The following is a 26652-nucleotide window of genomic DNA, read 5'->3' on the forward strand; positions in this document are numbered from 1 at the left end:
TTGATGCGATTGGTTAATTTATTCTTCGTTCGAGATCTCGGATTGATTTTTACCATTGTACACAAGACTTTAATGTTGTGACTTTAATGTTGTGACTTTTAATGTGTGTGATTTAATATGCTACGTTTGCTTCAAAGTTCATAACGTTTATAAGTATCATTTTGTGCATCATATTTCTTCTTAAATGCATTGAAGATGAATCTTATTGCGTCCTTAATAATGAAGCAGTAATTTACGAAAACTCTGTTAAAAAAAAAGATAAAGTGATTTTTTTTTACAATAAAAAGGAATATGAAGGAGAGGTTATAATATATTCAGATAATATAAAAATTAAAATTTGTTTGTGATAAAAAGTGAAAATATAATTAAGATCAAAAAAGTATCCAAGTGGGATACAATAAATGTATACTCAGGATACAATAAATGTATATTGAGACATATGTCATCTAAACTTTATATAAAAGCATTTATTTCAGGAATCTTCTCATAGGAAGATTACTTCACTTTGAAAAAGAAGCTCATGTGTATGAATTTCATGCATATATGTATATATATATATATATATATATGTGTATATATATATATATATATATATATATATATATATGTTTCAGATAATTTGTATCTCAATATACATTCCTAAATAAATACACAAAAATTCCTTTCGAAATACATCTCACTATCAAAAAATAATTCTTGCGATAGACAGCTTTGTCGGCACCGAAAAATTTATAACATACCAATAAAAATCAAAAATATTAACAAAATCAAATTCTTAACGGATAAGAAACGCGTCGGATCGTTCGAGAGTGACTCCCCAAATTGGTGGGGAAACTAAGGAAACATTAATCAAGAAGAAGAGATTAGCGGCTGTTGGCAGGCATACCAATGAATAATTGAGAGTGTGGAATGACGGGTGAAATTTTCACTAACTAATTTCATCATTCGCTAGGAAATCCTGAAATATAAAAACAATCACAATTCACAGAACACCGCTCCCCTCTTTCCTCTATACTCGCAATTTTTCTAAACTATCATTCGACAAGCCAACGCGGAAATCCATCACGCCCTCAGATATTCCCTTCCGGAAACCTTTATAAATCACGACTTGGAGCGGATCTCTCTCTTCTCTCTTCTCTTCGCTTCACGCCTTGACAGACGGGACTACCCGAGTCACCAAATTTTTCTCAGTTAGAATCTGTGCGCGATACTTTCATTTTCGTGTGATTCGATCCACGATCCAGCGCAGGCACCACACTTCTCGCCCATCACCAGCGCCCGCCATGACAAGAGTAAGTCCAATTTTATTACTCCTTTCCTGCGGTAGATTGGTTATTTGATTCGCGATTTCTACCTAGTTGTTTCATTAAAATACTCCAACATTCCAAATTGGCAAGCCGCCGATTGACTCGGTGAAGCTGCCTCAGTAGTAAGGGGGGCACTATGGCGCGTCAAAACAAACCCCCACCACCTTCCCACTGGCCAGGAGCGTGGCCCCCGACGGTCAAAAACTGACAGCCACGTGGAAATGGAGCGTTCTGATTGGTCGGTGGGGATGAGTGATGATAATTAGGTAATTAGTGTGAGCGTTCTGATTGGTTGGCTCCGTAGCTGCCAGACGCGTGATTGGCTCTACCCATAGTGCCCCATGTGTGCGATTGGTTGTCGAAATGCTAGACGAGGTAGGGGAAGGGTGAGAAAGCGTCTGGGACCGATCGGAGTCCGAAAACAAAATGGCGACTGCGAAAAGAAATATGGCGGGTCTGTAAAAGGAATATACTTGTCGAGAATGGAATATGATTTTTTGTTCACGTAGGATGGAATGAAGAGAAGAAAACCAATTTTTTGTGGAATTTACTGGTTGTATACGGGATATGAAGAATCACGGTTTTCTTAGGGCGAAAGGTTTCTCGGCGTCTCATAGTCGGTGAATTTAGATAAATTTCTCGACTCGTTTGACATTTTTTGTATGGGGGAAATATAAATTACGAGTGGATATAGATTTTGAAGACATGAGATTTTCGGTGTGTAATAAGTATTATTTACCAGGTCGTACGGTATTTGGGAGGAGGAAAACGAGAACGGACAGGTTCACACTAAAGGTTTCTGATGACGACGACGACGACGAACTTAGAGTTATACGAGGATTTTATCCTATCCACAAACACGCGGGCTGAAAAAATTTTCTTTCGACGTAACGATAACTATGCAGGCATACTGAAGGGAGAGAGAGAGAGAAACGCGTGGGTCAGGAAAGCATAGAGGTACTAGAAGACAATAGAAAAACACGCTCGCGCAGGCCCGCGTAAATAACTTTCAAAAAGGAAGAGTTGTGAAAAATTTAGGATAAAGGGAGAGATAAAGAAACGACGTAAATTTGAATTTATGTTACCAAGTATAAGTCGAATTTATTTTTCGCATATATGAATATGTTTTGTTACAGAGTTATTCTTCTTGTTACAAAATTAAATATACGAATATTATATAAAAATTATAACTCACGATTCAATAAAATTATAGTAATAATTTCATTAAATTTTAATGTAATTAATTCTAAAAATACAATATCAAAATATGTATCCAAAAATGGTAAATTATTTATTTGCGTTCTCACAGCAAGTTCGATATCCTTTTGGTTGCCTCGGATGGTGAGTTTGATGATATCGGCGTCGATGTAATTGTTAGGTAGACATAGTTCTATCTCCTTGATCAAATAACGTGCGCACTCGTTAACAGTATCGACGACGGATGCTAGATGGTTTATACGAGCATCGACACATTTGACGATATTCTCCATCCCTTGAAAAGTAGCTTGTTGCATTACAACTGCAACGGAATAAGTTTTCCTTTTTTTCGACGGAGGTTGTTCCACCGTTTTCGAGTCTGCTTGCGTATTTCCGGTATTGTTTTCTTTAGGAAAATTTTCATTTTCCTTATACGTCACCAATACAGCTTTCGCACCGTAGGCAGAGGTGAAGTTGATGAATATGTTTGCAAATGTGATGGGATTTATTTTGCTTTTGCTGCTTCCGTTAAAGTATGCGCTCATGTACCGAATACTGTCTTGAAATTGCTGCCACGTGTCCTGATCAAAGCTGATTCTTTCTGCACAATTTAACGACAGGCTCGAAGATCTTTTCTTTAGATAATTGTAATCCCACGTGTAATTTCTTCGTATGAGAGGTATTGAGAGGGTACGTCGTAGAAAGCAGCAAATTTTGTTCCACATTTTGCACACAGTTCTTAAATATCTTGCGAATATTTTCTAGTTTAGTGGGATTCGCAGCTTCTTGTTGTCCGGCCATATTACTCGATGAGAGAATTTTGAACAAAATGTCCACTTTTAATAAACGAAAACTCGGAGGGATATTTTCGAAGTAGACGCTTCGAATGTCGTTACTCGAGTGAAGCAATGTAGCGGTATATTACCTAGCTATATCGCATCATCCTCTCCTTTGAAATAAATAAAAAAGTACGATTTATAAATAATATACAGTTAAACCGATTCTAGAAGATTCTAGAAGAAACGCGTATTTTCGCTTCGTCTCTGCTTTTTTTTTCAAGGAAAAATTTTCCTCGAATAACAGAATTATTACAGATTCAATCATGTTCGAATACACGCGAATCTTCGATGTTAGATGAGAAAAATTTTAAATAAATAAATTATTGAACATTCGAATAAACTATAATTTTACGTTGCTCTTTTTCAAGGAAAGAATTTTCTCGAATAAAGCGAATATTACAGGTTCGATCACGTTCGAACGTGTCAGGTGATATTAGATGAGAAAATTTAGAAATCATCGTAAAATCATCATAAATCATCGTAAAATGCAGAAACTATTTCAAGAAGAAGAAGAAAGTATCGAAATATATAATAGAAGTACGAGTAAGAAATATTTTATAAATGTTTAAAATTTGTTAATGTTTAATTTGTTAAATGTTTGAAGAAGCGAGAACTTTCCTTCCGAAAAATTTAAATAACTATTTATTTGGACGTGCTATATATCTGGCGCCGTTTATACGCCGTTAGTAAACAAAAAAAAAAGTGAAATCGAAAAAGGGTCAAGCTACAAGTAATATAAATTTTTCAAGAAAAAATGATTTATTACCTGGGCTGAGATAGCATTCCTACCCCTCACCCTCTCGAAACTACAGGATAATTCTACAATTTTTTATAAATCTCTTTTGGAAAAGATTTTCCCTATATATAGTGCGTTTTGCGCTATCTAAAACTATTTCTGAGTTGAATTCTTTCGTGCTTCATCTCGGTTTCGTCACGCGAGTTTTAAAAGTTTCGGCTTGTTTTACGTGAATAAAGGTGCGAAAAATGGGCAGTGAAGTGATTAAAAGAAGCATAAAGTTAGCATCAATGTTGGATATTCGCATAAACGCGGAGAAATTTTTATCTCAAATATCTAACGTTTCGATGTCAACTATCTGCTTTTCACACGTTTTTCCTGCGAATGTTCTGATACAATATTGGGAGTATTGTATCAGCTAGGATATTTTGGTACCGATGCGCGTTTACTCCGGATTGCCAGAGAAGTAATTGAAACGCGACGTGCGGTTGGACACGAGGAGGAGGATGTGGGTGGTCACATCCAAAATCTCCTCTCTCACCTCCGCAATGGTAAGTGATTTTATTATTTTTATAAAAGTAACTCATATATCGAACTAGCGATTTAGCTAATTTTTAATAATAAATTGTAGTAAGAAATGCGCGTCAAAAAGCCACGGCGATAGTGTATCCGCTCACCCAGATTCGGAGACGACGCGCGGAGGACGAGCCAGAAGCAGAACCAGCACGTAAGTAATTTCGCTAAAAACTAGCCAGGAAGAATGTTAAAATGTAATTTTTACCATTTTCTAAGATTAAAATATTAAATGTTTTTAGGAAGGGCTCGTATTTTACCTACACAGGAATTGGAGGAGGAGGAGGAGGAGGAGGAAGAGGCGCCTCCGGAAATTATTCAATTATCATCTGGTAGGTTTACATTTTAAATAAATAATCTTTAAAACAAATGATAAAAGGTAGAAAATCTTAATACAACTCTGTTTTTAGATACGGCAGTAAGTACTCCCGATCGACGTGTGTTTTCACCTGGTAAGTTGTTAGAGAAAAAATATTAATTAATTAAAGTACATAATATTTTTATTAATCAAAGGACATAATATTAATATCAAAAATAAAAATTTACGATATATTTTTCCTAGAATACGAACATATGTACTCCCCTATAATCCCAGAGAGAATCTGGAGCAAGGAAGAAGGGGAAGAAGAAGTGCAGGAAGAAGAAGAAGAGCAGGAAGAAGAAGAAGAGCAGGAAGAAGAGCAGGAAGAAGAAGAGGAAGAGAAGAGGGAGGACGAGGAGGAAGAGGAGGGGGAGGAAGAGAAGATGGAGGAACGTGAGGAAGAATCTGAACAAAGCAAAGAGGAAATTAGAGAAACACCGCCTGGTATATATTCCTTTTCTTAATTTCTCTTAATTTCTCGATTTATGTTCGTATTTAATTTTAAATTATTGAATTTTTAATAGGAATACCTCCCAGTCCTATTCTCTACGTGAGAAGGAGCCGACGATAAAAGACGTTACCTCAGAAAAACATGTATGTTTATCAAATTAAATACGAACATAATATTCTAAGCAAACTTAAAGTATTTTCTACAAAATTCTAATTTTTGTAACTTTTGTACAGATGCGAACATCGAAGAGCCGCAGCGTGGAGGAGGACTTACTGCTCAAGAAAATTTGGAGGAGGGAGAGGAGCAGGAAATAGCAGACGAAGAAAGAGAAGAGGAAGAGGAAGAGGAGAAGGAGGAGGAGGAGGCGGCGGCTGAGGAAGGAGGACAAGTGGAAGAGGAGGAAAGAGAACAAGCACGTGGCGAGGAGGTTAGAAATTTTAATCATTTAATATTAATCGGGGAAAATTCGCGCCGGTTTAGAAATTTTGCAATATTGGGAAGAGAGGCGATATTCCGTTTGCGTCCGCTACCCGAAGGAGCCGGTTTATAACTGGCTTGAAAACGCGTTCGCCGAAATTCATGCCTACGCGTTACATACCTCCGAACCGCACGATTACGTGGGATTTTCATTCGATTCGGAGGATTTAACGCACGGCCCGGCGGGTTTATCGTTTCGACCGGCACGCGACTTAACTCGCGAGGACATTTGGCGCCTCGTGAGTTCAGTAGCGCAAAGTGCCGGAGGTCTCGATATCGCGCGTGATTTTAACGTACGCGTTTTCAATGTCGCGGCACCTAGAGGTCGCGGACGCGTTTCAAATAAACTCACACGGGAAGACGTTGCGAAACGTTCGATTTTATCAATCTCCAATTCTGATAATTTATGTTTTCCCCGCTCTCTCGTGACCGCGCAAATTTATCACGAACACGGTACGTTGCGTGCGGGGGAACTTCACGAGCGGTGGAATGTGGTAAGACAGAATTCCTCGTTACAACGCGAACTCGCGTTGGATTTGACGAGGAGAGCTGGTGTCACCATTCCATCGGAGGGTTGCGGGATTCGGGAAATAGAATGTTTCCAACGCTTTCTCGCCGCATCTAATATAGCTATTGTTGTTTATAATTCTGCTACTTTTGGACGCGGCGAGAGACCCTATTTGACGGAAGCACGGTACTCGCCTCTCTAGAACGCGAACCTTTATATCGGCTAAATATTATATATCACGAGCAACATCGACATTATAGCCCAATTTTAAATTTAAAAGCAGCCGGGGAGTAGAGGAGGGTATTGTATTCCATGTAATATCGGATATCGCGAGGAAAAGGGTCACCGCTGTTCGAATAAATGTTCGCGTTGTAACAACGTGCCGCCGTGCGATCAACGCGAAATCGTGGAACTCGTTAGGTGTGAGACTTGCAAACGTTCGTTCTTCGGAAACGCATGCTTCGAACATCATCGGGCGACAAAGTCGTATGACGGTAAAACTCCGACGAGCGTTTGTAACACCATTCGTCTCTGCGAAGGATGCGGGCGGGTTGTAAAAACGACAAAAAAACACGAATGCGGCGTTTCTTTCTGTAAAATCTGCAGTTTGCAAAAACCCGTAAACCATCTTTGTTATATGCAGCCTCTCTCTCGCGAAGACAGATCCTCCGTTGTTGAGTGCAGCGGGGATTCTTCTGTATTTGCGAGAGAGAGCGAGCAGAATAACTCAGGTGAGCGGAAATGCAAAAAGGGACGAGTGGCATTCGTGTTTTATGATTTTGAGACATGCCAAGACCAATCACTTGAGGGAACCGAAATAAAAATTCACGTCCCGACTCTGTGTGTCGCGCAACAGATTTGCGATTCGTGCGCGGAGATAGATGATTTGTCGGTACGATGCAAGTGGTGCGGAGTACGCGAATTTGTTTTTCGCCAAGATCCGGTAAAACAATTTATCGAATTCGCAACACGTCCTACAAAACATTTTATACGTATTATCTGCATAGCGCATAACGCGAAATCGTTCGACGCGCAGTTTATCCTTCGGCACATTGTAGAAAATTATTCCGGATTAGAACCTCGTGTAATTTTAAACGGTACAAAAATTATGGTCCTAACAGCGAATCGCGCGAAATTTATCGACAGTGTTAATTATATGCCAATGCGTTTGTCAGAATTACCGAAGGCCTTCGGGTTACCGGATACTTGTGACAAAGGTGTCTTTCCGCACTTATTTAATACTGTCGATAATCAAACATATATCGGTCCACTACCCGATGTTCGCTATTACGCGCCCGAAACCATGCGAACAGAGGAACGCGAATGTTTTCTCGCGTGGCACGCAGAAATGTCGGAAAAAAATGTAATATTTGATTTCCAACGTGAAATACTCGAGTATTGTCGCACCGATGTTGATATCCTTTGCCGAGCATGCATGGCCTTCCGAAAAATATTCTTACAGCGGGGAAACGTGTGTCCATTCGAGGAATGTACAACTATCGCTTCAACGTGCATGAGAGTTTTTCGGAAAAATTTTTTGCGCGAAGAAGAAATAGGAATCATTCCTTCGGGTGGATACAGGTTTAAAGATAACCAGTCGCGCAAAGGCACGCAATGGTTAATTTTGAAGGAGCGTGAGTTAGGTCATCGGATAATTCACGCGGGACGCGGACGCGAGTATCGTTTAGCGGAAAGCATGCTCGTCGACGGATATTACGAATGCGAGAATGGGGGTGAGACGCGGCGTCACGTCTTGCAATTTCACGGTTGCTTTTTTCACGGATGCCCGTCTTGCTATCCGTTAAATCGTGATAAAATGCTCGAAAATTTTAACGACACGTTTGACGCGCGTTACGAACGAACGGTTGCAACGTCTTGGCGATTACGTCGTCAAGAATATATCCTAACAGAAAAATGGGAGTGCGTTTTCGACGAAGAAATGCGCGAGAATCGAGAGATGCGAGAATTTCTCGAAAATCATCCCATGGTGCAAATCCCACCTCTCGACCCTCGCGATGCATTTTTCGGCGGACGCACCGGCAATATCGCGACTCGATGCGAGGTTACGGGCACCGAGAAGATACGGTACGTAGACGTATGTTCTCTGTACCCGTATGTACTCAAGACCGGAGTTTTCCCAATTGGTCACCCGGATATTTATGTGGGCGAGGAATGCGCCGATTTAATTGGAATCGCGCCAAATTTTAATTTTATTCCGGCGAGGGTCTCGTACGTTGCCGAATACTCCCCCCACGTGATCTCTCCCACCCTGTACTACCGTACCGCGTGCGCGGTAAATTATTATTTGCTCTTTGCCGTACATGTTGCGAATCATTTTCTCGCGACGCGTGCACTCACGACGATCCTGCGGAGCGTGAGTTCGAGGGCACATGGGTGTCCTGCGAATTACGCAAAGCAGTCGAAAAAGGATATCTCGTGACGCGGGTAGACGAAATTTGGCAGTACAAATCTACGCGTTATAACCCCGAAACGCGACAGGGAGGGTTGTTTACCGAATACATCAATACTTTTTTACAACTGAAACAAGAGGCGAGTGGGTGGCCGAGCGAATGCAACGACGATGTTGCTAAAGAACACTACCTGAGGGAGTATGAAGCAACCGAAGGTATCATTCTCGATAAAAACAACATCGTACGTAATTCCGACTTACGCTCCGTCGCCAAACTCTGCCTTAATTCGTTTTGGGGGAAATTCGGCCAGCGGAGTAATCTGCCGAATACAGAAATAATAAGATCCCCTCAGCGTTTCGCCGAATTGCTGTCGAGTCCTGAACACGAGATAGTCGGTGTATTGCCCATTAACGAGGATGCGATATACGTTTCATGGCGGTTAAAGAGCGAAGCGGTAGTACCTTCACCGATAACTAACGTGGTGATAGCGGCATACACGACGGCACAGGCGCGATTAAAATTATACGAATATTTGGAAAAATTAGATTGTCGCGTATTATATTATGATACGGATTCATGTATATATACGAGCAGCGGTGATCCCGAGGAGTACGAACCGCGTACAGGTAATTTTTTGGGTGACATGACCGACGAACTCGAGAGTTACGGGCGTGGTAGCTTCATCGAGGCGTTTGTCTCTGACGGACCGAAATTTTACGCGTACGTGATACGTACACCGGACGCACGAAAATATGAAATATGTAAGATAAAGGGGATTAAATTGAATTTTGAAAACTCGAGGCTGCTTAATTTTAAGAGTATTTATAATTTATTATTAAATAGAGAAAAAGAGGAGGAGGAAGAGATAAATCTGCGATTTAAAACAATTCGCCGCACCGCGTTTCACGAAGTAATAACGCGAAACGAAGTGAAAACGTGTGCTCCTGTTTTATTAAAACGCAGATTTATCGACAATCTTCTTTCTTATCCCTATGGCTTTACGATATAATATTTTACTTAAAATTAAGTTAGGTTAAGACTCGGATTTTCCCCGTCCTCCCACAAATGTAAATATGTACAGAATATGTATACGGAATAAATATGTTTTGTAAAAATTAAGATTATTTTTATTTTAGTTATAGTTTATTTTAGTATTAAATTTAAGAAAAAAATACGAAATTTGAAAAATGTATATTATACGGTTTCGATTAGAAAATGTAAAATTAAAAATGTAAATTTGCGTTTAGTTATTAAGAAAAAATATAATAAAAATATTTATTTCTCTAATTGTAAGAAAAAGTATAATAAAAATTTTGTATAATTAAATTTTTAAATCCAATTTTTTCCCACTTTCCTATAATTTTCCTATAACTTTCTTTTATCGCTAATTTTTTATATAGAAAATATTTTGAATTTATAATAGAGAATCATTAAAATACTTTGTAAAATATCTTTTAAATTATAATCCTAAATTATAATCGCATAAGTTACGATTTTTAAATTTGTAAAAGAAAAAGTTATAAATTTTTACGTCCGTAATAATAAGTATTTAATTATTTTTTCCGCGAGTAAGTTTCTCCGACTTGAATTAGCTTTCGAAGAGCACCGCGTACAAGCTCGTAAGCGACGGTGCTCTCGCGGTGGACGCTCGCACGAGCGTACGAGCGCGGCTTGTCGCGGACGAGTACGAGCTCGTTACGCAAAGATGCTGGCGCGAGCACACCTCCGCCGCGGTGGGGCCCTTCCGCGAGTAAGCTAATCTCAAAAATTTCTCCGAGAAAAAATCAAGTGTTCCATTCGTTCCATTTGTTTATTAATCCAAGTACGACGCGCAAGGCGTTCATTTCGCGAAATGGATGTACGCTGGAAACATCCGTGGACGTCGATCGTGTGCGGACCGACGGGATGTGGAAAAACAATCTTTGTAAAGAGATTTCTTCGTCATTTATCCGCTATGGCAGATGTCTACTTTGAGAGAATTTTGTTTTATTACGCCGAATGGCAGGATGCTTATCAGCAACTTCAATACGAAACTCGAGATTCTGCAATCGAATTTCACGAGGGATTACCGCGTCCGGAAGATTATTCCAACGAGCCAACGCGCGCGAAATTGATAATAATTGACGATCTTATAAAGGAATCATCCTCGAGCGAACCGATCGTGGATCTGTTTACCAAGGGAAGTCATCATAAGAATCTCAGCGTAATTCTCATCACGCAAAATCTCTTTCATCAGGGCCGTGGACAACGCGATATATCTCTCAACGCGAATTCTTTGTGATTTTCAAAAATCCACGAGATCGCGCGCAAATCCGCCATCTCGCTCGACAAATCTATCCCAACGATCCAAAGTTCCTCGAGGAAGCGTATCACGACGCCACGTCTCAACCTCACGGATATTTATTGCTCGATCTGAAACAATCGACTCCCGACGAGTATCGTTTTCGCACGTGCATATTTCCCGATGATACGCTGAACTACGTTTACGTATCGCGCAGATCCTTTTCCGAAAGTTCCGTATAAAAGTATCGTACTCGCATTCTCTTGCGACAGTCGCGCAACTTCCTCGTGATGAAGAAGAGAAGAGAATCCTTGGTTAATGCGAGAAAAATCGCGGAACGTTCGATCGGTAAGAAAAATATCTGTCTTCTCAAAGCGCTGTGTTATTTGAACAAAAATCAACGCTCCTCTTTCTTACGTCAGGCGGATGAAAAATTCATTCGTTGTATCCGCGAGTGCGTTTTCAATACTCTCAAGGGTAACGTCCCGCTCGAACGTTCTGAAAAAAATCGTCTCAGCAAATAAAGCATCTTTGCGTCGCATAGCGAAAAAAGACGGCAATTGGAAAAGTAAGAAAAAGCTATTACTACAGCGAGGCGGATTTTTACCCTATCTCATAGGCCTATACTTTCGTTCCTATTTTCGAAAATTATCGGAGAATAGTCAGCGAGAGAGAGAGAGAGAGAGAGAGAGAGAGAGAGAGATCGAGTAAACCTAATTATGGAAAGGGCAAAAAAGATGGTCTTGATTTCCACGGAAAATCTCGAAAGAATGCAGCATCGTCTCCGACAACAGCAGCAAACGGAAATAGGCATCGGGGAAAATTCCATGAGGCAGAATTCGGAGACGATACATGGAGAAAATTTAAATTCCGTACAAACACCCGGAACGCCTTTGTCGCGGCTCGATTCCGATATGAGCAAAATTCTTAATTCTCCCACTCCGCGCGATGTAAGTGAGAAATGGAAATTGTATAAAGAAGTACTTTGGAGATATCTCCATTTTGATAAAGCGCAAAAGGAAGATTCGACGCGTAACACCGCCGATGAGAACAATTCAGATGCGCAGGAGGGAGACATGGTGGAACCAGCGCGCGAATCACAACCATTGAGCAAACTTTCCCATCTTGACGGGCAAGTAAGTAATATACTACGAGGCGAGTCTCTGCGTAAGCGCGAACGACAAAGCGTCGAAAAAATATTAGAAAAGGTGCCGAAAAGTTTTCGCGCCAAGGCGCATTTACTTTTGAAACATTTGATCGATAAAGCAGTACCCGCGAGAATTACTTGGGACGAGGAAGGAATCGTGACTATCGATGGTGACGTTATAAAAGATTCGAATATCACGGAACTGATAAACGACGCGATGCGAGAGAGAAAAACCGTGAAAGCAATAGGAAGAGGTCAGTTTGCGCGATTACTACGTACGACAAACACCCCGGCTGTACTCGTAGGAAATAAGAAATTGTTAGCAACCACATTTGTCAAGATATTATCATCACCACAAGCGAGTTCCACTCCGAAAATACCGAGAAAACTTTCTACGTCAACGCCGGCGACGTCGACGACGACGACGCGGAAAAGAGTACGATGCACGAGAAAGGGACAAAAACGCCGAAAGACTGAAGAAGAAGAGCGAGCGAGGTGCGCATTGTTTCTTTCGCCGCGTTTTCGTAAAGACGATATCCCTATAACCTTCGCAAAAGATTCTCGACAGGCAAGAAAGAGACGCTTACTCGATTGGAGTGAATTGAAATGACCAGGCTTGAAAATTTGTATTACGATCCAGCGCACTATGCGGGATATTCGGCATCGGATAACTTGTCGCGTGCCGCTAAACCGAATTTCTCTCGTAAAGAAGTAGCTCGCTGGCTCGAATCGCAAGACGCGTACACGCTGCACCGTCCGTCGAGACGAAAATTTCCGCGATTGCATTACAACGTGATGAATATCGACGATCTGTGGGAGGCCGATTTGATCGAACTCCGTAATCTCAAAAGTTACAACGACGGATTTTCTTATCTTCTCGTGATTATCGACGTACTTAGTAAATTTGTCTGGGTAGAACCGTTGCGGGATAAAACGAGCAAATGCGTGACAAGCGCCTTCCAAAATATTCTCTCGAGAAGCGATGGTCGAGTACCCGTGTACTTGCAAACCGACAAGGGTAAAGAATTTATCGCGCGACCGATGCAAGATTTTTTAAAAGAAAGAGGCATACGTTATCGAGTAACCCGCAATCCGGACGTCAAAACCGCCGTCGTTGAACGCTTCAATAGAACGTTAAAGGAGCGAATGTGGCGCTATTTTACACATAAAAATACGCGGCGTTACATCGAAGTGCTGCAAGATATCGTGCGCGCTTACAATCACACTCGTCATTCGTCCATCAGGATGCAACCGGCAACCGTTACGAGAGAAAATGCTCGCATCGCACGCGAAAATATGGAGCGGCGTAGAGGCGCTGGAGAGAAGGCAGCGTCGAAAGTAGTAGAACAAAAGGCTAAATTCGATGTTAACGATCTCGTTCATGTCAGTAGAGCAAAAGCCACTTTCGAGAAAGGATACGAAGCGCGGTGGAGCGAGGAAATATTTCGAGTTTGTCGCGTTCTTCATTGGCGAAGACCCCGCGTGTACGAATTGTGCGACTTATCGGGTGAACACATCGATGGGATTTTTTATGAACAAGAATTAGCACGGGTCAGAAAAAATTTGAGGGAGGAAGAGTTTATCGTCGAGCGCGTGATAAAAAGCAGAGGACGCGGTGCTAATAAACAGCTGCTAGTTAGCTGGCAAGGATATCTTAGTAAATTCGACAGTTGGATTCCCGCTTCGAGTTTAACTTTTCTCCAAGATGGAGGAGGAACAATTTTTTATGGTTCTTCCGAGCGATAGCAGTAAAAAGTATTTCCCGGGAAATACATGCTCTTCTTTCACCACTCAATTACCTCACGGCATACATTTATTCGGGGAATGGGAAGTCGCGCTTAGCGAGATTCAATTTCCCGCCAGTCTTTTTCACGTACGTCGAAACGATAATAAGATTAGATTTGTTGATTTGAAGAGCGAAAAAGGTGAGAAAAATGATGATAAGTTTACGGTGAAAGAATTGCACTTACAGACAGGGGTTTATGAAAATACAGAGGATCTTATCTATGCGATTAATAAAGAGTGCAGACGCAGCGATTTGCATTTTACTTTCGAACTACGAAAAGGTTCGGGTGGTAATGTCCGTATAAGCATCGATTGTGACGACAACTGTACTCTCGTTCATTACATAAATCTACCAGCTAATATTTTTCAAATATTGAAGATCAACATCGATGATGCCGGCACAATTCACCGTCACAAGTTACCTAATTCCGACGAATTAACGCCGTTTTTGAAACTCGGTTATGCCATCGGTGATGGACGCACTGTATCTTTCTGGACTGCAGAACCCTGTAGTCTATGGCACGGTATCCCTGATAAAATGTACGTTTATTGCGACATTTGCGAGCCTTACATAACAGGCGATACGCGGAGTCCGATTCTTCGGATTGTTCCAACCGAAATACCCGGATGTAATTACACGTACGGAACGAATTTAGTAAAATATTTCTCCACTTTGCAATATACTCCTTTGCGTCAAACGAAATTCCATAAAATTGAAATAGATATAAAAGATCACCGTGAAAAAAATACCATTCGTATCCGGAACGCTGATAGCAACATTACACTTTAGATGCGTCCGTTAATTGCCATTCGCGGTGAAAAGTCTACGAAGCTTTGAGAAAAAAACTAAGTCTCCATAGAATACGACGAGTATTACGAAATGCAAAACGGTGGGGGCAGGGGAGGCGGAATTCCACGAATTTTCGTCGGTTCAGTCTATCAGCGCGGTCATGGGATCGGTAGTTTCCTCGGAGGATTATTTAGAAGAGTACTTCTTTATCTAAGCAGGGGAATGCGCGCAGTTGGGAAAGAAGCTTTACGCGCCGGAATTGGCGTGATGGAGAATGTTGAAAACAACATTCCGTTCAGGGAAGCAGTCAAAACGCGGCTCAAGGAATCGGGCGGAAATCTTAAGAGAAAAGCCAAAGAAAATATAAGTAACTTGATGAAGGGCTCGGGATATAAAACATCCACGAAAATACGACCGGGTCAGTTTTCCTTCGGAGGGCACGACGTACGCACCGCTAAATCCGGGAGAAGCGCGGTTCGTAAACGCAGACAAGCCGATAAAAAAAAAGAAATCATCGAAAATTGGCGTGAAAAAAACGATTAAAAAAAAATCATCGAAGAGGAAAGCGGGCAAAATTAAAAAGGCAACGAAACATCGGCGAAATAGCGGGAAAAAGCGCACCGTATCCGATATATTCGCTTAACCGAGGCACTTTGTAAATTTGTGAGATATGTCCTTTCTTCATACCCACTCGAGCGAGTGTTTAAAGAGCGAGCTCGATCTTTTCAGTTTACCACCTACTCAAACCAGTATCGAGAATTCGCAATGGGTTTATTACAAACCGGTGACCTCGCTCGCGGACGACGCGCCTATAGAATTCGTCGTACCCGGGCACGGAGAAGATTATCTAGATCTCACGCATACCATGCTAAGCATTCGCGTGCGAGTGGAAAGTTTACCCGGTCCTGGAACATCGACAGCAGGAGGAGGAGGAGTGGGAGGAGGAGGAGCAGGAGGAAACAAAGTAGGCCCTGTGAATCATCTACTACATTCGATGTTCAACCAGATCGACGTGTACTTCAATCAAAAACTCGTATCACCCCCAAACAACGCCTACGCGTACTGCGCGTACATCGAAGCATTGTTAAATTATTCTTCACCGGCAAAAACTTCCCATCTGACTTCCTGTCTATAGGACACGGACGAACCTGGTTATATGGACGCGCTATTAGAATCGGACAACCCCAATCAAGCTCTCGTGAGACGCGCCCGATACATCCAAGGAGAACGTTCGGTAGATCTAATAGGTCATCTTCATTGCGACGTCTTTAATCAGGATAAATTTTTAATTAACGGAGTGGAGGTTAGAATGAGACTCGAGAGATGCGTTTTGTCTCATGGAAAGCAACTCAACGTCGAAAATACGCATTCTAGATGCTAGTTTACTCATAAGAAGAGCAAAAATAAGCCCCGCAGTGTTACTCGAACATGCGAGAATGCTGAGTAAAACAACCGCCAAGTATCCTCTGACGCGAGTCGAGGTTAAAACATTCACGATTCACGCCGGAGTGATAGGAGAATCGATTGATAACGCGATACTCGGGCAACTTCCGAAACGAGTAATAGTCGGATTCGTCGATAACAAAGCGTTTAACGGCGACAGAAAGTTAAATCCATTTAATTTCAAAAATTACGGCATAAATTTCTTCTCGCTATATGCCGATGGCGTGCAAATTCCGAGTAGACCGCTGCAACCGAATTTCTCAAAAGACCATCCGCTCTATGTCGAGGCTTATAATACCCTCTTCTCAGGAACAGGCATCCATTTTCTAAACGAGGGGAATTCTATAAGCAGAGAAGATTATGCCAAAGGTTTCACGCTTTTCGCTTTCGATCTCACTCCCGATCTATCGGCAAATTGCGCTGGACATTGGAATTTTGTCAGACATGGAAGTTTACGATTAGAGGTGCGATTTGAAAAAGCTATTACCTCAACGATTAATTGTATCGTTTACGCAGAATTCGATAACGTGTTAGAGATCGATTCCTCGCGTCAAATTATCGTTGATTTTAGCGGATGAGACATACTCGAATTTCCCCCCTCCCACCGTTATCTATTTTTCATTTCTATTTCTTCGAAAGCTTAACAAAAAGTAGCCGCAGTTTTGCTTTAGACGCGAACGTCGTCATTTCGTGCAAAATAAATTGAAAGTATATTCTACGCATCATGGATATAGTTATCGATATACAAGGTTTCCGCGACGCTGAGGGAAAGTTTATGCCGAAGGAAGTAGCGGTTGTCGCCATTAACGAAGCATTCATAAGTCACTGTATTATGATGCCTCCATATCCATTTGTCGAATTACCCGAAAAAGACAAGAAAATAACTGGCTCTCTCGAAACTTCCATGGGATCGAGTGGTTTGACGGAACAGTCAATTCCAAACATTTCATGGCGGAACTATGTGAAATTGCACGGCAAGCGCGTTACATATACACCCGAGGTCGAGAGAAGATACATTATTTGGAAAATACACTCGCAAGAACGTATATAATCTAGAAGGAATCTCTCCTGCTTTCAAAAACCTGTCGGAAGGCGAAGAGCATGAATTGCGCTGCGGTCATCACGGGTTTCAGCGAAATTCCGACAAATTTCATTGCGCGTTACGCAATGCCTGCAAATTGAGATACTGGATGCAATCTCAAGAAGGGAACTGCTACATAAGCAGCGCTAATTCTTTTACCAATGAAAGTTCCGATGACAGTGATACAGAAAACGAGGTTTTTACAATAAAACGAAATTTTCCGAATCTCGTTACATGGAGAAATAAGAGATTAGAAAAAGAACAGGCGAGGTGCGAACAAATAAAAACCGAGAAAGAAGATTTATCGAAACTCAAGTGTGAAAAAAAGGAAACTTCTACCCTACAATCCTCGCAAGAGGATAAAAATATAACGATACCGACGAGCCAAAAAACAAGTCAAACATCATTCCACACCGCGGAAGATGAATTCGCTCGAAATCTTACGAGCGTTGCATTATCTCAGTATCGAACATGCGGGTGTGTATCCTGCCGACAGAATCCCGAGGGTGTGGACGAAGTCGACGGCCATCGTCGCGAACACTGATAATCACGATCGTCCTGGACAACACTGGGTTGCTTTCTACCTAGACAAGCACGGAGAAGGCACGTATTTCGATAGCTACGGACTACCTCCTCTGGATTCCAGATTCAATCTGCGACTTCGACGAAACTCTACTACTCATAAATGGAACATCACGCGATTACAGGACACATTTTCTCAGACCTGTGGACAATATTGCTGCGTATTTCTTTATTATTTGTCTCGCGGTTATAAGCTTAAACAATTTCTCAAAATATTCAGCGAAGATTACGAAGATAATGATAAACTAATCGTACAATTATTTCGTAAAATCTTTCTTCATGGAAAAAAGAAATGTGAAAAATCTCATGTAACGTGCTGTCATATACAAACTTGTACTTTTAAGAACAATTAAACATTAAAGAAACACTATTATGGTATAATTTGTATAATGATATAACAATAAATCTAATTTTTGTAACATAAATTCTTTGTCCATTTTACTTCCTTTCCCACCGATTTAAAACCAATTTTAGCCACATAATTCCAAGCTAGAAATATCTAATCGTTTTTTAAATATTTTTCGTTTGTTTACCATAGAATTAAGGAACATAACCTCGGTAATGTATAACCCCAAATGTTAGAAAAATCTAGAGTTTACATCTAGAAAATTTTTTCAATCCGCGTGTTTGTCTTAGAATAAAAGCTTCGTATAACTCAGAATTCGACGTCATCGACGTCAGAAATATATAGTGCGAACCTGTCCGTTCTCGTTTTCCTCCTCCCAAATACCGTACGACCTGGTAAATAATAGTTATTACATACCGAAAATCGCATGTCTTCAAAACCTATATCCACTCGTAACCTATATTTCCCCCATACAAAAAATGTCAAACGAGTCGAGAAATTTATCTAAATTCACCGACTATGAGACGCCGAGAAACCTTTCGCCCTAAGAAAAACGTGATTCTTCATATCCCGTATACAACCAGTAAATTCCACAAAAAATCGGTTTTCTTCTCTTCGCTCCATCCTACGTGAACAAAAAATCGTATTCCATTCTCGACAAGTATATTCCTTTTACAGACCCGCCATATTTCTTTTCGCAGTCGCCATTTTGTTTTCGGACTCCGATCGGTCCCAGACGCTTTCTCACCCTTCCCCTACCTCGTCTAGCATTTCGACAACCAATCGCACACATGGGACACTATGGGTAGAGCCAATCACGCGTCTGGCAGCTACGGAGCCAACCAATCAGAACGCTCACACTAATTACCTAATTATCATCACTCATCCCCATCGACCAATCAGAACGCTCCATTTCCACGTGGCTGTCAATTTTTGACCGTCGGAGGCCACGCGCCAGTGGGAAGGTGGTGGGGATTTGTTTTGACGCGCCATAGTGCCCCCCTTACTACTTGCCTCTCCCGATTTCTCAACATTCCAACTTGGCAAGCCGTCGATTGATTCGGTGAAGCTGCCCTACCATGATTCCTCAATTCTTTTACCACTCTCAACTCACACACACTCTCTCTCTCTCACCTAACTCTTATATTTACATAGTGAACCAAACGAAAACCATCCCAAGCAAATGAAACAGGCATTGCAACATCGTCGGGAGAAGCTAAACAAATGGATTTGTCGCGAAATCGGACATGTCAAGGAACTCGCGGAGCGGTTAATCGAAATAGAACCGAGATTCTCTAACATCTCTTGCAAGAATACGCCACCGCCCTCTGCTCCGCGGCAGATTTCGAGAAACAATGCACTCCAGAGAACTTCGACGTGAAGAAGTTCTACGATCTCATCCGCCAATTTCCCCGCTCTCCCACCCATCCACCACCGGGAGCTTTTTACATTAAAAGAAAGTTTAAATCCGATAACCAGTTTTGGGATCAAATCTCAAAATACTAAGTTCACAATAATATCCCAATGTACATTTCCCGTGACCCTCTTCCTTACCTTGTCCCTGTGAAAGCTTTCCGTAGCGCTCATCCTAATCCTCCGCCACACATGCGTCCCGATCCCGTTGACATGCTCGCAATAAGCAACTTTTTAGAACAATATTATTAGAACAATTGGGAATATAGATATCGGATTTTTTTTTTTATTTATATAAGTTGTTGTAACGAAAGGTTGTACTGAATTTTTCTATTATTTGAAGTTCTATGTATGAAAATTTTGTAAACAAAACTTTCCATATTCAAACGTAACTCTAACATTTCTAACATCTTCTAACATTTGCGCTACTAGGATCGTAGGATTAAGATGTTATATTTCCTTCTTCTTCTTTTTTTTTTTTTTAAATTATTATTAAATCATAGTTAATCCGAATTCCGTCTCTATTTATTTACTAAAAGAAAACTTGATCCCGAACCATTCACGGCTCCCTCGCATTCTTGGTTAAAGAGATTCGGTTCTCTGACCTAAAACGGACTACTGATCGCGCTGGCGCAGGTAAGGGTTATAACGTCACCAACGCTGACCCGATTCCTCTTAGAGCGCGTTCGACTCGCGAATCGACCCCACGACCTCGATCTGTGAGAGCAACAAAGGTTCCGTGCGTCCACCCGAGTTCTCCTCCTCCTGACCGAAAATATTATCTCTCCTCTAGAACCTCGGACGTAATATTATATTTACTAATATTTATATTTTGTTGCAGTATGCTGTACTAGAATTGCCTGTATACGTATCTAAGCCAACTATTTATGCAGTACCAGCTTGTACTAAATAGCTAGAAAATATTTATATTAAAATATGCAGAAGATGATAAAGAAATTAGATTTGCTGGTATATACCACAAGCATATGCAAGTGGCCTAAAAATGAATCTAAATTAAGTGATTATCTGGAAAAAAAAGACAAGACTGACTGATACTTAGACCACTTATAAAAATGTTAAAATTTTAAAACTTTAGCAGTATTATATGTATGTGAGTGAGTGAGTGAGTAAATGTGTGAGTGTGTGTGTGTGTGTGTGTGTGTGTGTGTGTGTGTGTATGTGTGTGTGTGTGTGTGTGTGTGTGTGTGTGTGTGTGGTGTGTGCATACGTTTGCGTGTGTGTTTTATATTACAAATAATAAAAATTACAAAATTATAATTTGGTTTTTATTCTATTTTATTGTTTATTTCGTTTTGTTATGTCAACAAAAATGGGAAATATGGGAAATAAAATAGAATAATATGGATACTATTAGCTATTTTCAATACGTAATATATATTCAAAGAAGCATATAGATTTTGCTTACAAATCTATGTAAATTTTTATCCTTATTCACTCTTTCATATACTATGTTTCATTATTATGTTTTTCTAATTCGTAATTTTATTGTATTATTTAGAATCTGTAAGAAAAGCTAAAAAAAAGATGGAAAAGGCCTTAGATGTTTCAGACTTGTCACAGTCTGATAGGGATAATTCTATTAAGCGTCAACAATTTGTTACTCAAAGATATAGTCTCTCTTTCAAGACGGGGCTCTTGAATCGACACAAAAATAATAATGCTGATATTGATGATTCAGATGTTGATTCAACTACTAATGTTGAATTGAAAACGCCAATTATAACAAACTTAAAAATAAGTAGTTAGTTCTTTTTTAAGTTATATGCTTAAGTTAATTCTCTTTTAAATTCTCTTTTATATTATAAGCATGTGTTACGTCGTGACGACTGCACGATTCTTCTCTTTCGGATATCAGTTATTAGAATTTAGTTAAGCAGATAAACGGATGACACATGTTCTGTTACGATCGCGACGTTTTCGCAACTGATCTCTTCCAGGAATCGGTTACTAAGAATTTGGCTAAGCGGATAATCCCTATTATCCTAATCGCGGAAAAACAACACGTGTACAGATGTTTTCCTCAACGAAATCATATATATATATATATATATATATATATATATATATATATATATATAGTGCCTTTAAGAGCCTTTGAGGAACACTCACTGCTACGTCCTTTTTTCACGCGGTCAGAACATTTTCAGTTTATCAGTTGTCGATAATTCAATCGGTGTCAATCGAAAATAATCAACAAATACAAGTGACCAAGTTTCCTGGCGACACCGTTACCGCCTTCATCATCTCGCAGGTCCCAAGTCTCCAGAGTAAAAGTAAGTTTAATTACACATAGAAAAATTCCCTAATAATAATTTTCGGGTCTCTTCTCCTTATACTTTCTCATTCTTCCCTTACATCCTTTCTATCCTCTGCCGTTCTCCTTACACTTCTACTCCCTTTTTCTTTTTCTTTTCTCTTTCTTTCTTTGCTTGGGCCGTCGGACCTCTCGGGCTCCCTATGCGTTGCGGAGCACTCAGCAAGTTCATGGCCGCCGAATAATTCGGCAAAATTTGCTTCTTCTCTGTTGGCTTCAGCCGTCGAACCTCTCGGACTCCCTATGCGTTGCGGAGCACTCAGCAAGTTCATGGCTGCCGAGTAATTCGGGAAATCTATTCTTTTCCTTTTTCTCTCCTCTCTTACAATTTTCTCTTTTCCTTTTTAATTTCTCTCCTCTGTCGGATCTCTCGGTTTCCTGAAATATTTCAGAGATAGCCTTAAGGTTCACGACTAATGACATTTCCTTCATATTCCAAATCCATTTCTTCTAGTGAAAGCTGGCATCATCCACTCTTTCCGACGCTCAGAGACGAGCCCTGAAGAGGCTCCGTTACCGTCGCAACAAGCGAGCTCGTCAATCAGGGAACTATCCTTCGCTTAGGACATCCGAGGTTTTGACACATAAAGAAACCACGAGTTGTTCCAGTAGGAGATCCCATTATTTATACATATCTCCTCCGTTCTATTCCCCGATCAAACCATCTGAACCTGGATCACCCCCAGATTTCAGTGTACTCTTCCCAGAGCGCCGTGATCTCCAGATATATCCAGATTTCCGTACCCAGAAATCCTTGGACGAGTTCTGCGAACTCCGGACTCCTTCCCCTCCTCCTCTAGACCTTACTATCGAAAACCCGACCTCCTCTCAGAAACAACCACACAGACAACAAAATACAAATTTAAATAGATTAATAACAGATTAAAAATACTAAACTAATAGAATTTGTACACAGAAACCAAACAATACATCCGTCAATTTTTAGAACATTTATATTACACGAATTTCTGTACGTAACACCCTTCTTGTTTTATTATTTTTTTTTCAAATGTAAATATATCATTAGTAAATATATTTCAACGCAAGAAATAATGATACGATCTTGTACCTAGCTACCTAACCTTGTAATCGTTTTAAAATTATTAATTACATGTAAAATTTAAATTATTTATCGTTTAGTTATTTGCTCCCTCTTTCATTCCTCGTTATCCCAAGATTCGCGCATGGTCCTGTCCCTGGCAAAAGAGATTAAATTCTCTTGCCTAAATTACGGACCGACGGACGCACGTCACGCAGTCGAAGTCATAGCGTCTTTTTCAAGACGTTGACTCGCACTCGTGGCTCTGCACAGTGTGTCCGACTCGTAGGGACGCCTCAGCGCGGCCACCTGCGAGAGGGTATTTGGAGCGTCCTTCTAAGCCCCATCCATTTTAAAAAAAAATATTTACCTCGGGCTGGACGTAACACATGATATATATTACTATTTATTCATATGTAATATATAAATTTATAATCATTTTTAATTGGAAAATCATTTGCGTGTTTATAAACTTGTTTATGTACAGAGTTTGGATTATTTTGTTTTCATTTTAAACAATCATTTTTTCTGAATAGATTTTGTATTCTACATAATTTATATAACTGACTCTTATTTGTATGATTTTTTTCTTTCATTTGTTCTTCATAACACGTGTAATGCTATATTTTTACTTTAATACTTCCTTATTTTTCTGTGATATTATAGGAAATGAAGACAATAATGAAACTAATCATCATTTATGTCATATTACAGTGATACAGATGAAAAAAGTATCGATGAAATTAATGCAAAACAGATGCAAAGTAAGGCACTCTTTTATTTGTTTAATATATCAAATTATTGTGAACTGAACTATTTCAATCATCTTCTTTACAATATTTGTACATGATTATCGTTTCCACACAGCATACCTTATCCGAAGAATGTTGCATAGATGTGACGATATCTATACGACATATGCAACGTCCGTTGGATAGAATGTGTTGTATGGGATAATTTGCATTAGTGATAAACTTTTTTTCTACAATCTTAATAGTATTAATATTTTTTCATGCTGCAATGCATTTTTTTATCGTTCCATGTTCTTTTTTATCCAGATGTTTCACATAAGTCTCAGGTATCAGAAAATATTAAAAATGTCAATGATAAAATTAAACTTGTTGATCAAACTTATGCAAGAGAAAAGGAGATTAAAGATAAAGACAGGAAATGTTCAGAAAAATGCAAAAACGAACAATCAGGACAAATTAATAAATGGAAATAAGAAGGACAAATTAATGAATGGAAATAAGAAGGACAAATCAATTTCTAAGTCTCACAATCAGCTTAGCAGATAAAATTAAAAAATTTTAGTTTTCTTCACAAATAAAATTTTTAAATATTTAATGTGAAGTATATTATAATTAATTTGATAAATATCAATGATATTTATTACAAGACTTAGAAAAATATTTTATATTTTTCCTTTTTTTTCAGTTTGTCATACATCATTTTCAACAAATTCCTTCAATAAATCACCTCTTAAGAAAAATGCTTCACATTTCATATAGATTCAATTATTAAATTCAACTATTCAGTAAATTAAAATATTAATACCTATTCATAACATTGTTTTTAATCCAATGAATATATTTTAGATGATATAATTCTTTCTTTTGCTTAAAAGTCAATGAAATCTCTATGAAAATTGTATAATAACAATGCCCTTTTTTGCTCGATATAATATTCCTTTATAGAATTGTTTTCCATTTATAACTCCAGATCACTATACTAAATAGCATCGAACTCATTGGACATCCCTGCCTTACTCCCCTTGCTGTCCAAAAATTTTCTCCCATCTCCCCTCCAACTTTCATTCTACTTTTTGTCTCCCTTAATACCTCCCTAACCCTTTCTATTAGCTCCTCTCTGATTCCTCTTTCTCTCATTGTTTTGTATAATATTCTTCTGTCCACCGAGTCGAACACCGCTTTCATATCCACAAACAGTGCCACCGCTTTTTTCCTTTTCCCAGTTGTCTGTTTATCATGTAGTTTACCACGTATATGTTATCCACCGTTCCTTTCCTAAATCCTGTCTGATTCTGTGAAATCACCTTCTTCTCTTCGCATTCTGTTCTTAATCTTTCCGCCAATACCATTACATATATCTCATACATTACCGCCATAAGTGTAACTCCCTGTAGTCCTCTGCCTTCTTTCCTTCTTTTTTTTTAATTATTGGTATTATCACTCCTTTTTTCCAATCTTCCGGCCACCCCTTTCCAAATTCTGTTGCAAAACTCTCTTGTCCATTCCATTAATTCTTCTCCTCCATATTTTCACACTTCTCCTGGTACATCGTTCCCTCCTGCCGCTTTCCCATCTTTGATTTTTCTTATCGCCTCCTTAATTTCTTCCTTGCTTATTTCTTTTTCCTCTCCATCTCCTTCTCTTACTCTACGTTCCATTCCTCCTAATAATCTCATAAAGTGCTCCTTTCATTCTCCTTCTTCTATCCTGTCATCTACTGTTTTCCTTTTCCTTCTCCCCTATTCACAATTTCCTAAACTTCTCCCTCCCTCTTTGTCTGTTCCGTTTCCCTCATCCATCTCTCTGTCTCCTCTCTTTTCTTCTGCTCACATAATTCTCTATATTCTTTTTTCCTTTCTCTATATTTCTCTCCCTCTCTATTCATCCGTCTCCCTTTTCTTAGTTCTTTCCTTACTTCTTTTTTCTTATCTCTGCATTCATTGTCCCACTAGCCTATTCTTTTCCTCTTACTTTTTTTCTGCTCCTCTTCAATTACCTTTAAAGCCCTCTTTATGTCCTTTTCCATTTCCTTCCACTCCTCATTCATTTCTTTTCTTTCCTTCCTTTCTATTCTTAGATTCTTTCTAAATCTCTCTCTTCCTTCACTGTCCCATACTATCTTTCTTATTTTTTGCTCCTTGATTTTCTTCCTTCTTCTATATGTCTTCCCCTCCACCCATAATTCTAACGAGTGGTGGTCCGAGTCAATTCTATCTCCTATTTTCATTTTTTTTTATTCTTCCCCTTGCTTCCTCATCTCCTATTACGTAATCTATTACTGTGTTACCTTTACCCCCTGTAAGAGTATACTCCCCCTCTTCATCATCTAATATGTTACCATTCCATATGCTCCATCTTCTCTCTTCAATCTTTTCTACCAGCTTCCTCCCGTCTCTGTTCATCTTTCCGTCCTTTGAGTTTCTACTTTCCCTCTCTCCTGACCTATAGTCCTCCTCTCTTTTCTTTGCCCCCTCCTCTCTCCCTGTCCAGCAAAATCCCCTTCAATTAAGACATTAATTCCCTCCTTCTCTTCCATTTTTCCATGTTCCTCAGGACTTCATCTATGTTCTCTTTCACATATACTCCTATTATCTTCCATCTTTCCCTCTCCACTCTCACTCCTCCCTCTATTATCCCCTCTCTTTCCGCTCTTTTTTCCTTAATTAAAATTTAATAATTACAATGAAATTCTTATAATATTTATAATAAAAAATATTTATATAATATTATAATAAAAAAGCATTTGAGTTTAATAATAAATTTTTGTGTAAATGTTTAGACATAGATACATGTTTAAT

The 26652-nt window shown here is 39.6% G+C and overlaps 2 protein-coding genes and 2 pseudogenes across 4 annotated transcripts in view; 2 read left to right on the forward strand and 2 right to left on the reverse strand.

The window, feature by feature from the left end:
- The window catches only part of LOC105429683 (uncharacterized), a 225220-nt gene that overhangs the window by 146488 nt on the left and 52080 nt on the right, over nt 1-26652 (reverse strand). The window lies entirely within an intron of this gene.
- LOC148937629 (uncharacterized) lies at nt 1595-4454 on the reverse strand (annotated as a pseudogene).
- LOC148937630 (uncharacterized) lies at nt 4639-9378 on the forward strand. The gene is made up of 6 exons (XM_089071907.1): nt 4639-4984; nt 5063-5104; nt 5215-5457; nt 5945-6635; nt 6733-6943; nt 7093-9378. Exons 1-6 carry the CDS (start codon nt 4885-4887, stop codon nt 8887-8889), a joined length of 3084 nt encoding a protein of 1027 aa, XP_088928033.1. The 5' UTR covers nt 4639-4884; the 3' UTR covers nt 8890-9378.
- LOC148937631 (uncharacterized) lies at nt 10713-11383 on the forward strand (annotated as a pseudogene).

This window comes from Pogonomyrmex barbatus, unplaced genomic scaffold, assembly GCF_055798465.1.
Source record: "Pogonomyrmex barbatus isolate J1 unplaced genomic scaffold, ASM5579846v1 scaffold12, whole genome shotgun sequence".
Taxonomy (NCBI): domain Eukaryota; kingdom Metazoa; phylum Arthropoda; class Insecta; order Hymenoptera; family Formicidae; genus Pogonomyrmex; species Pogonomyrmex barbatus.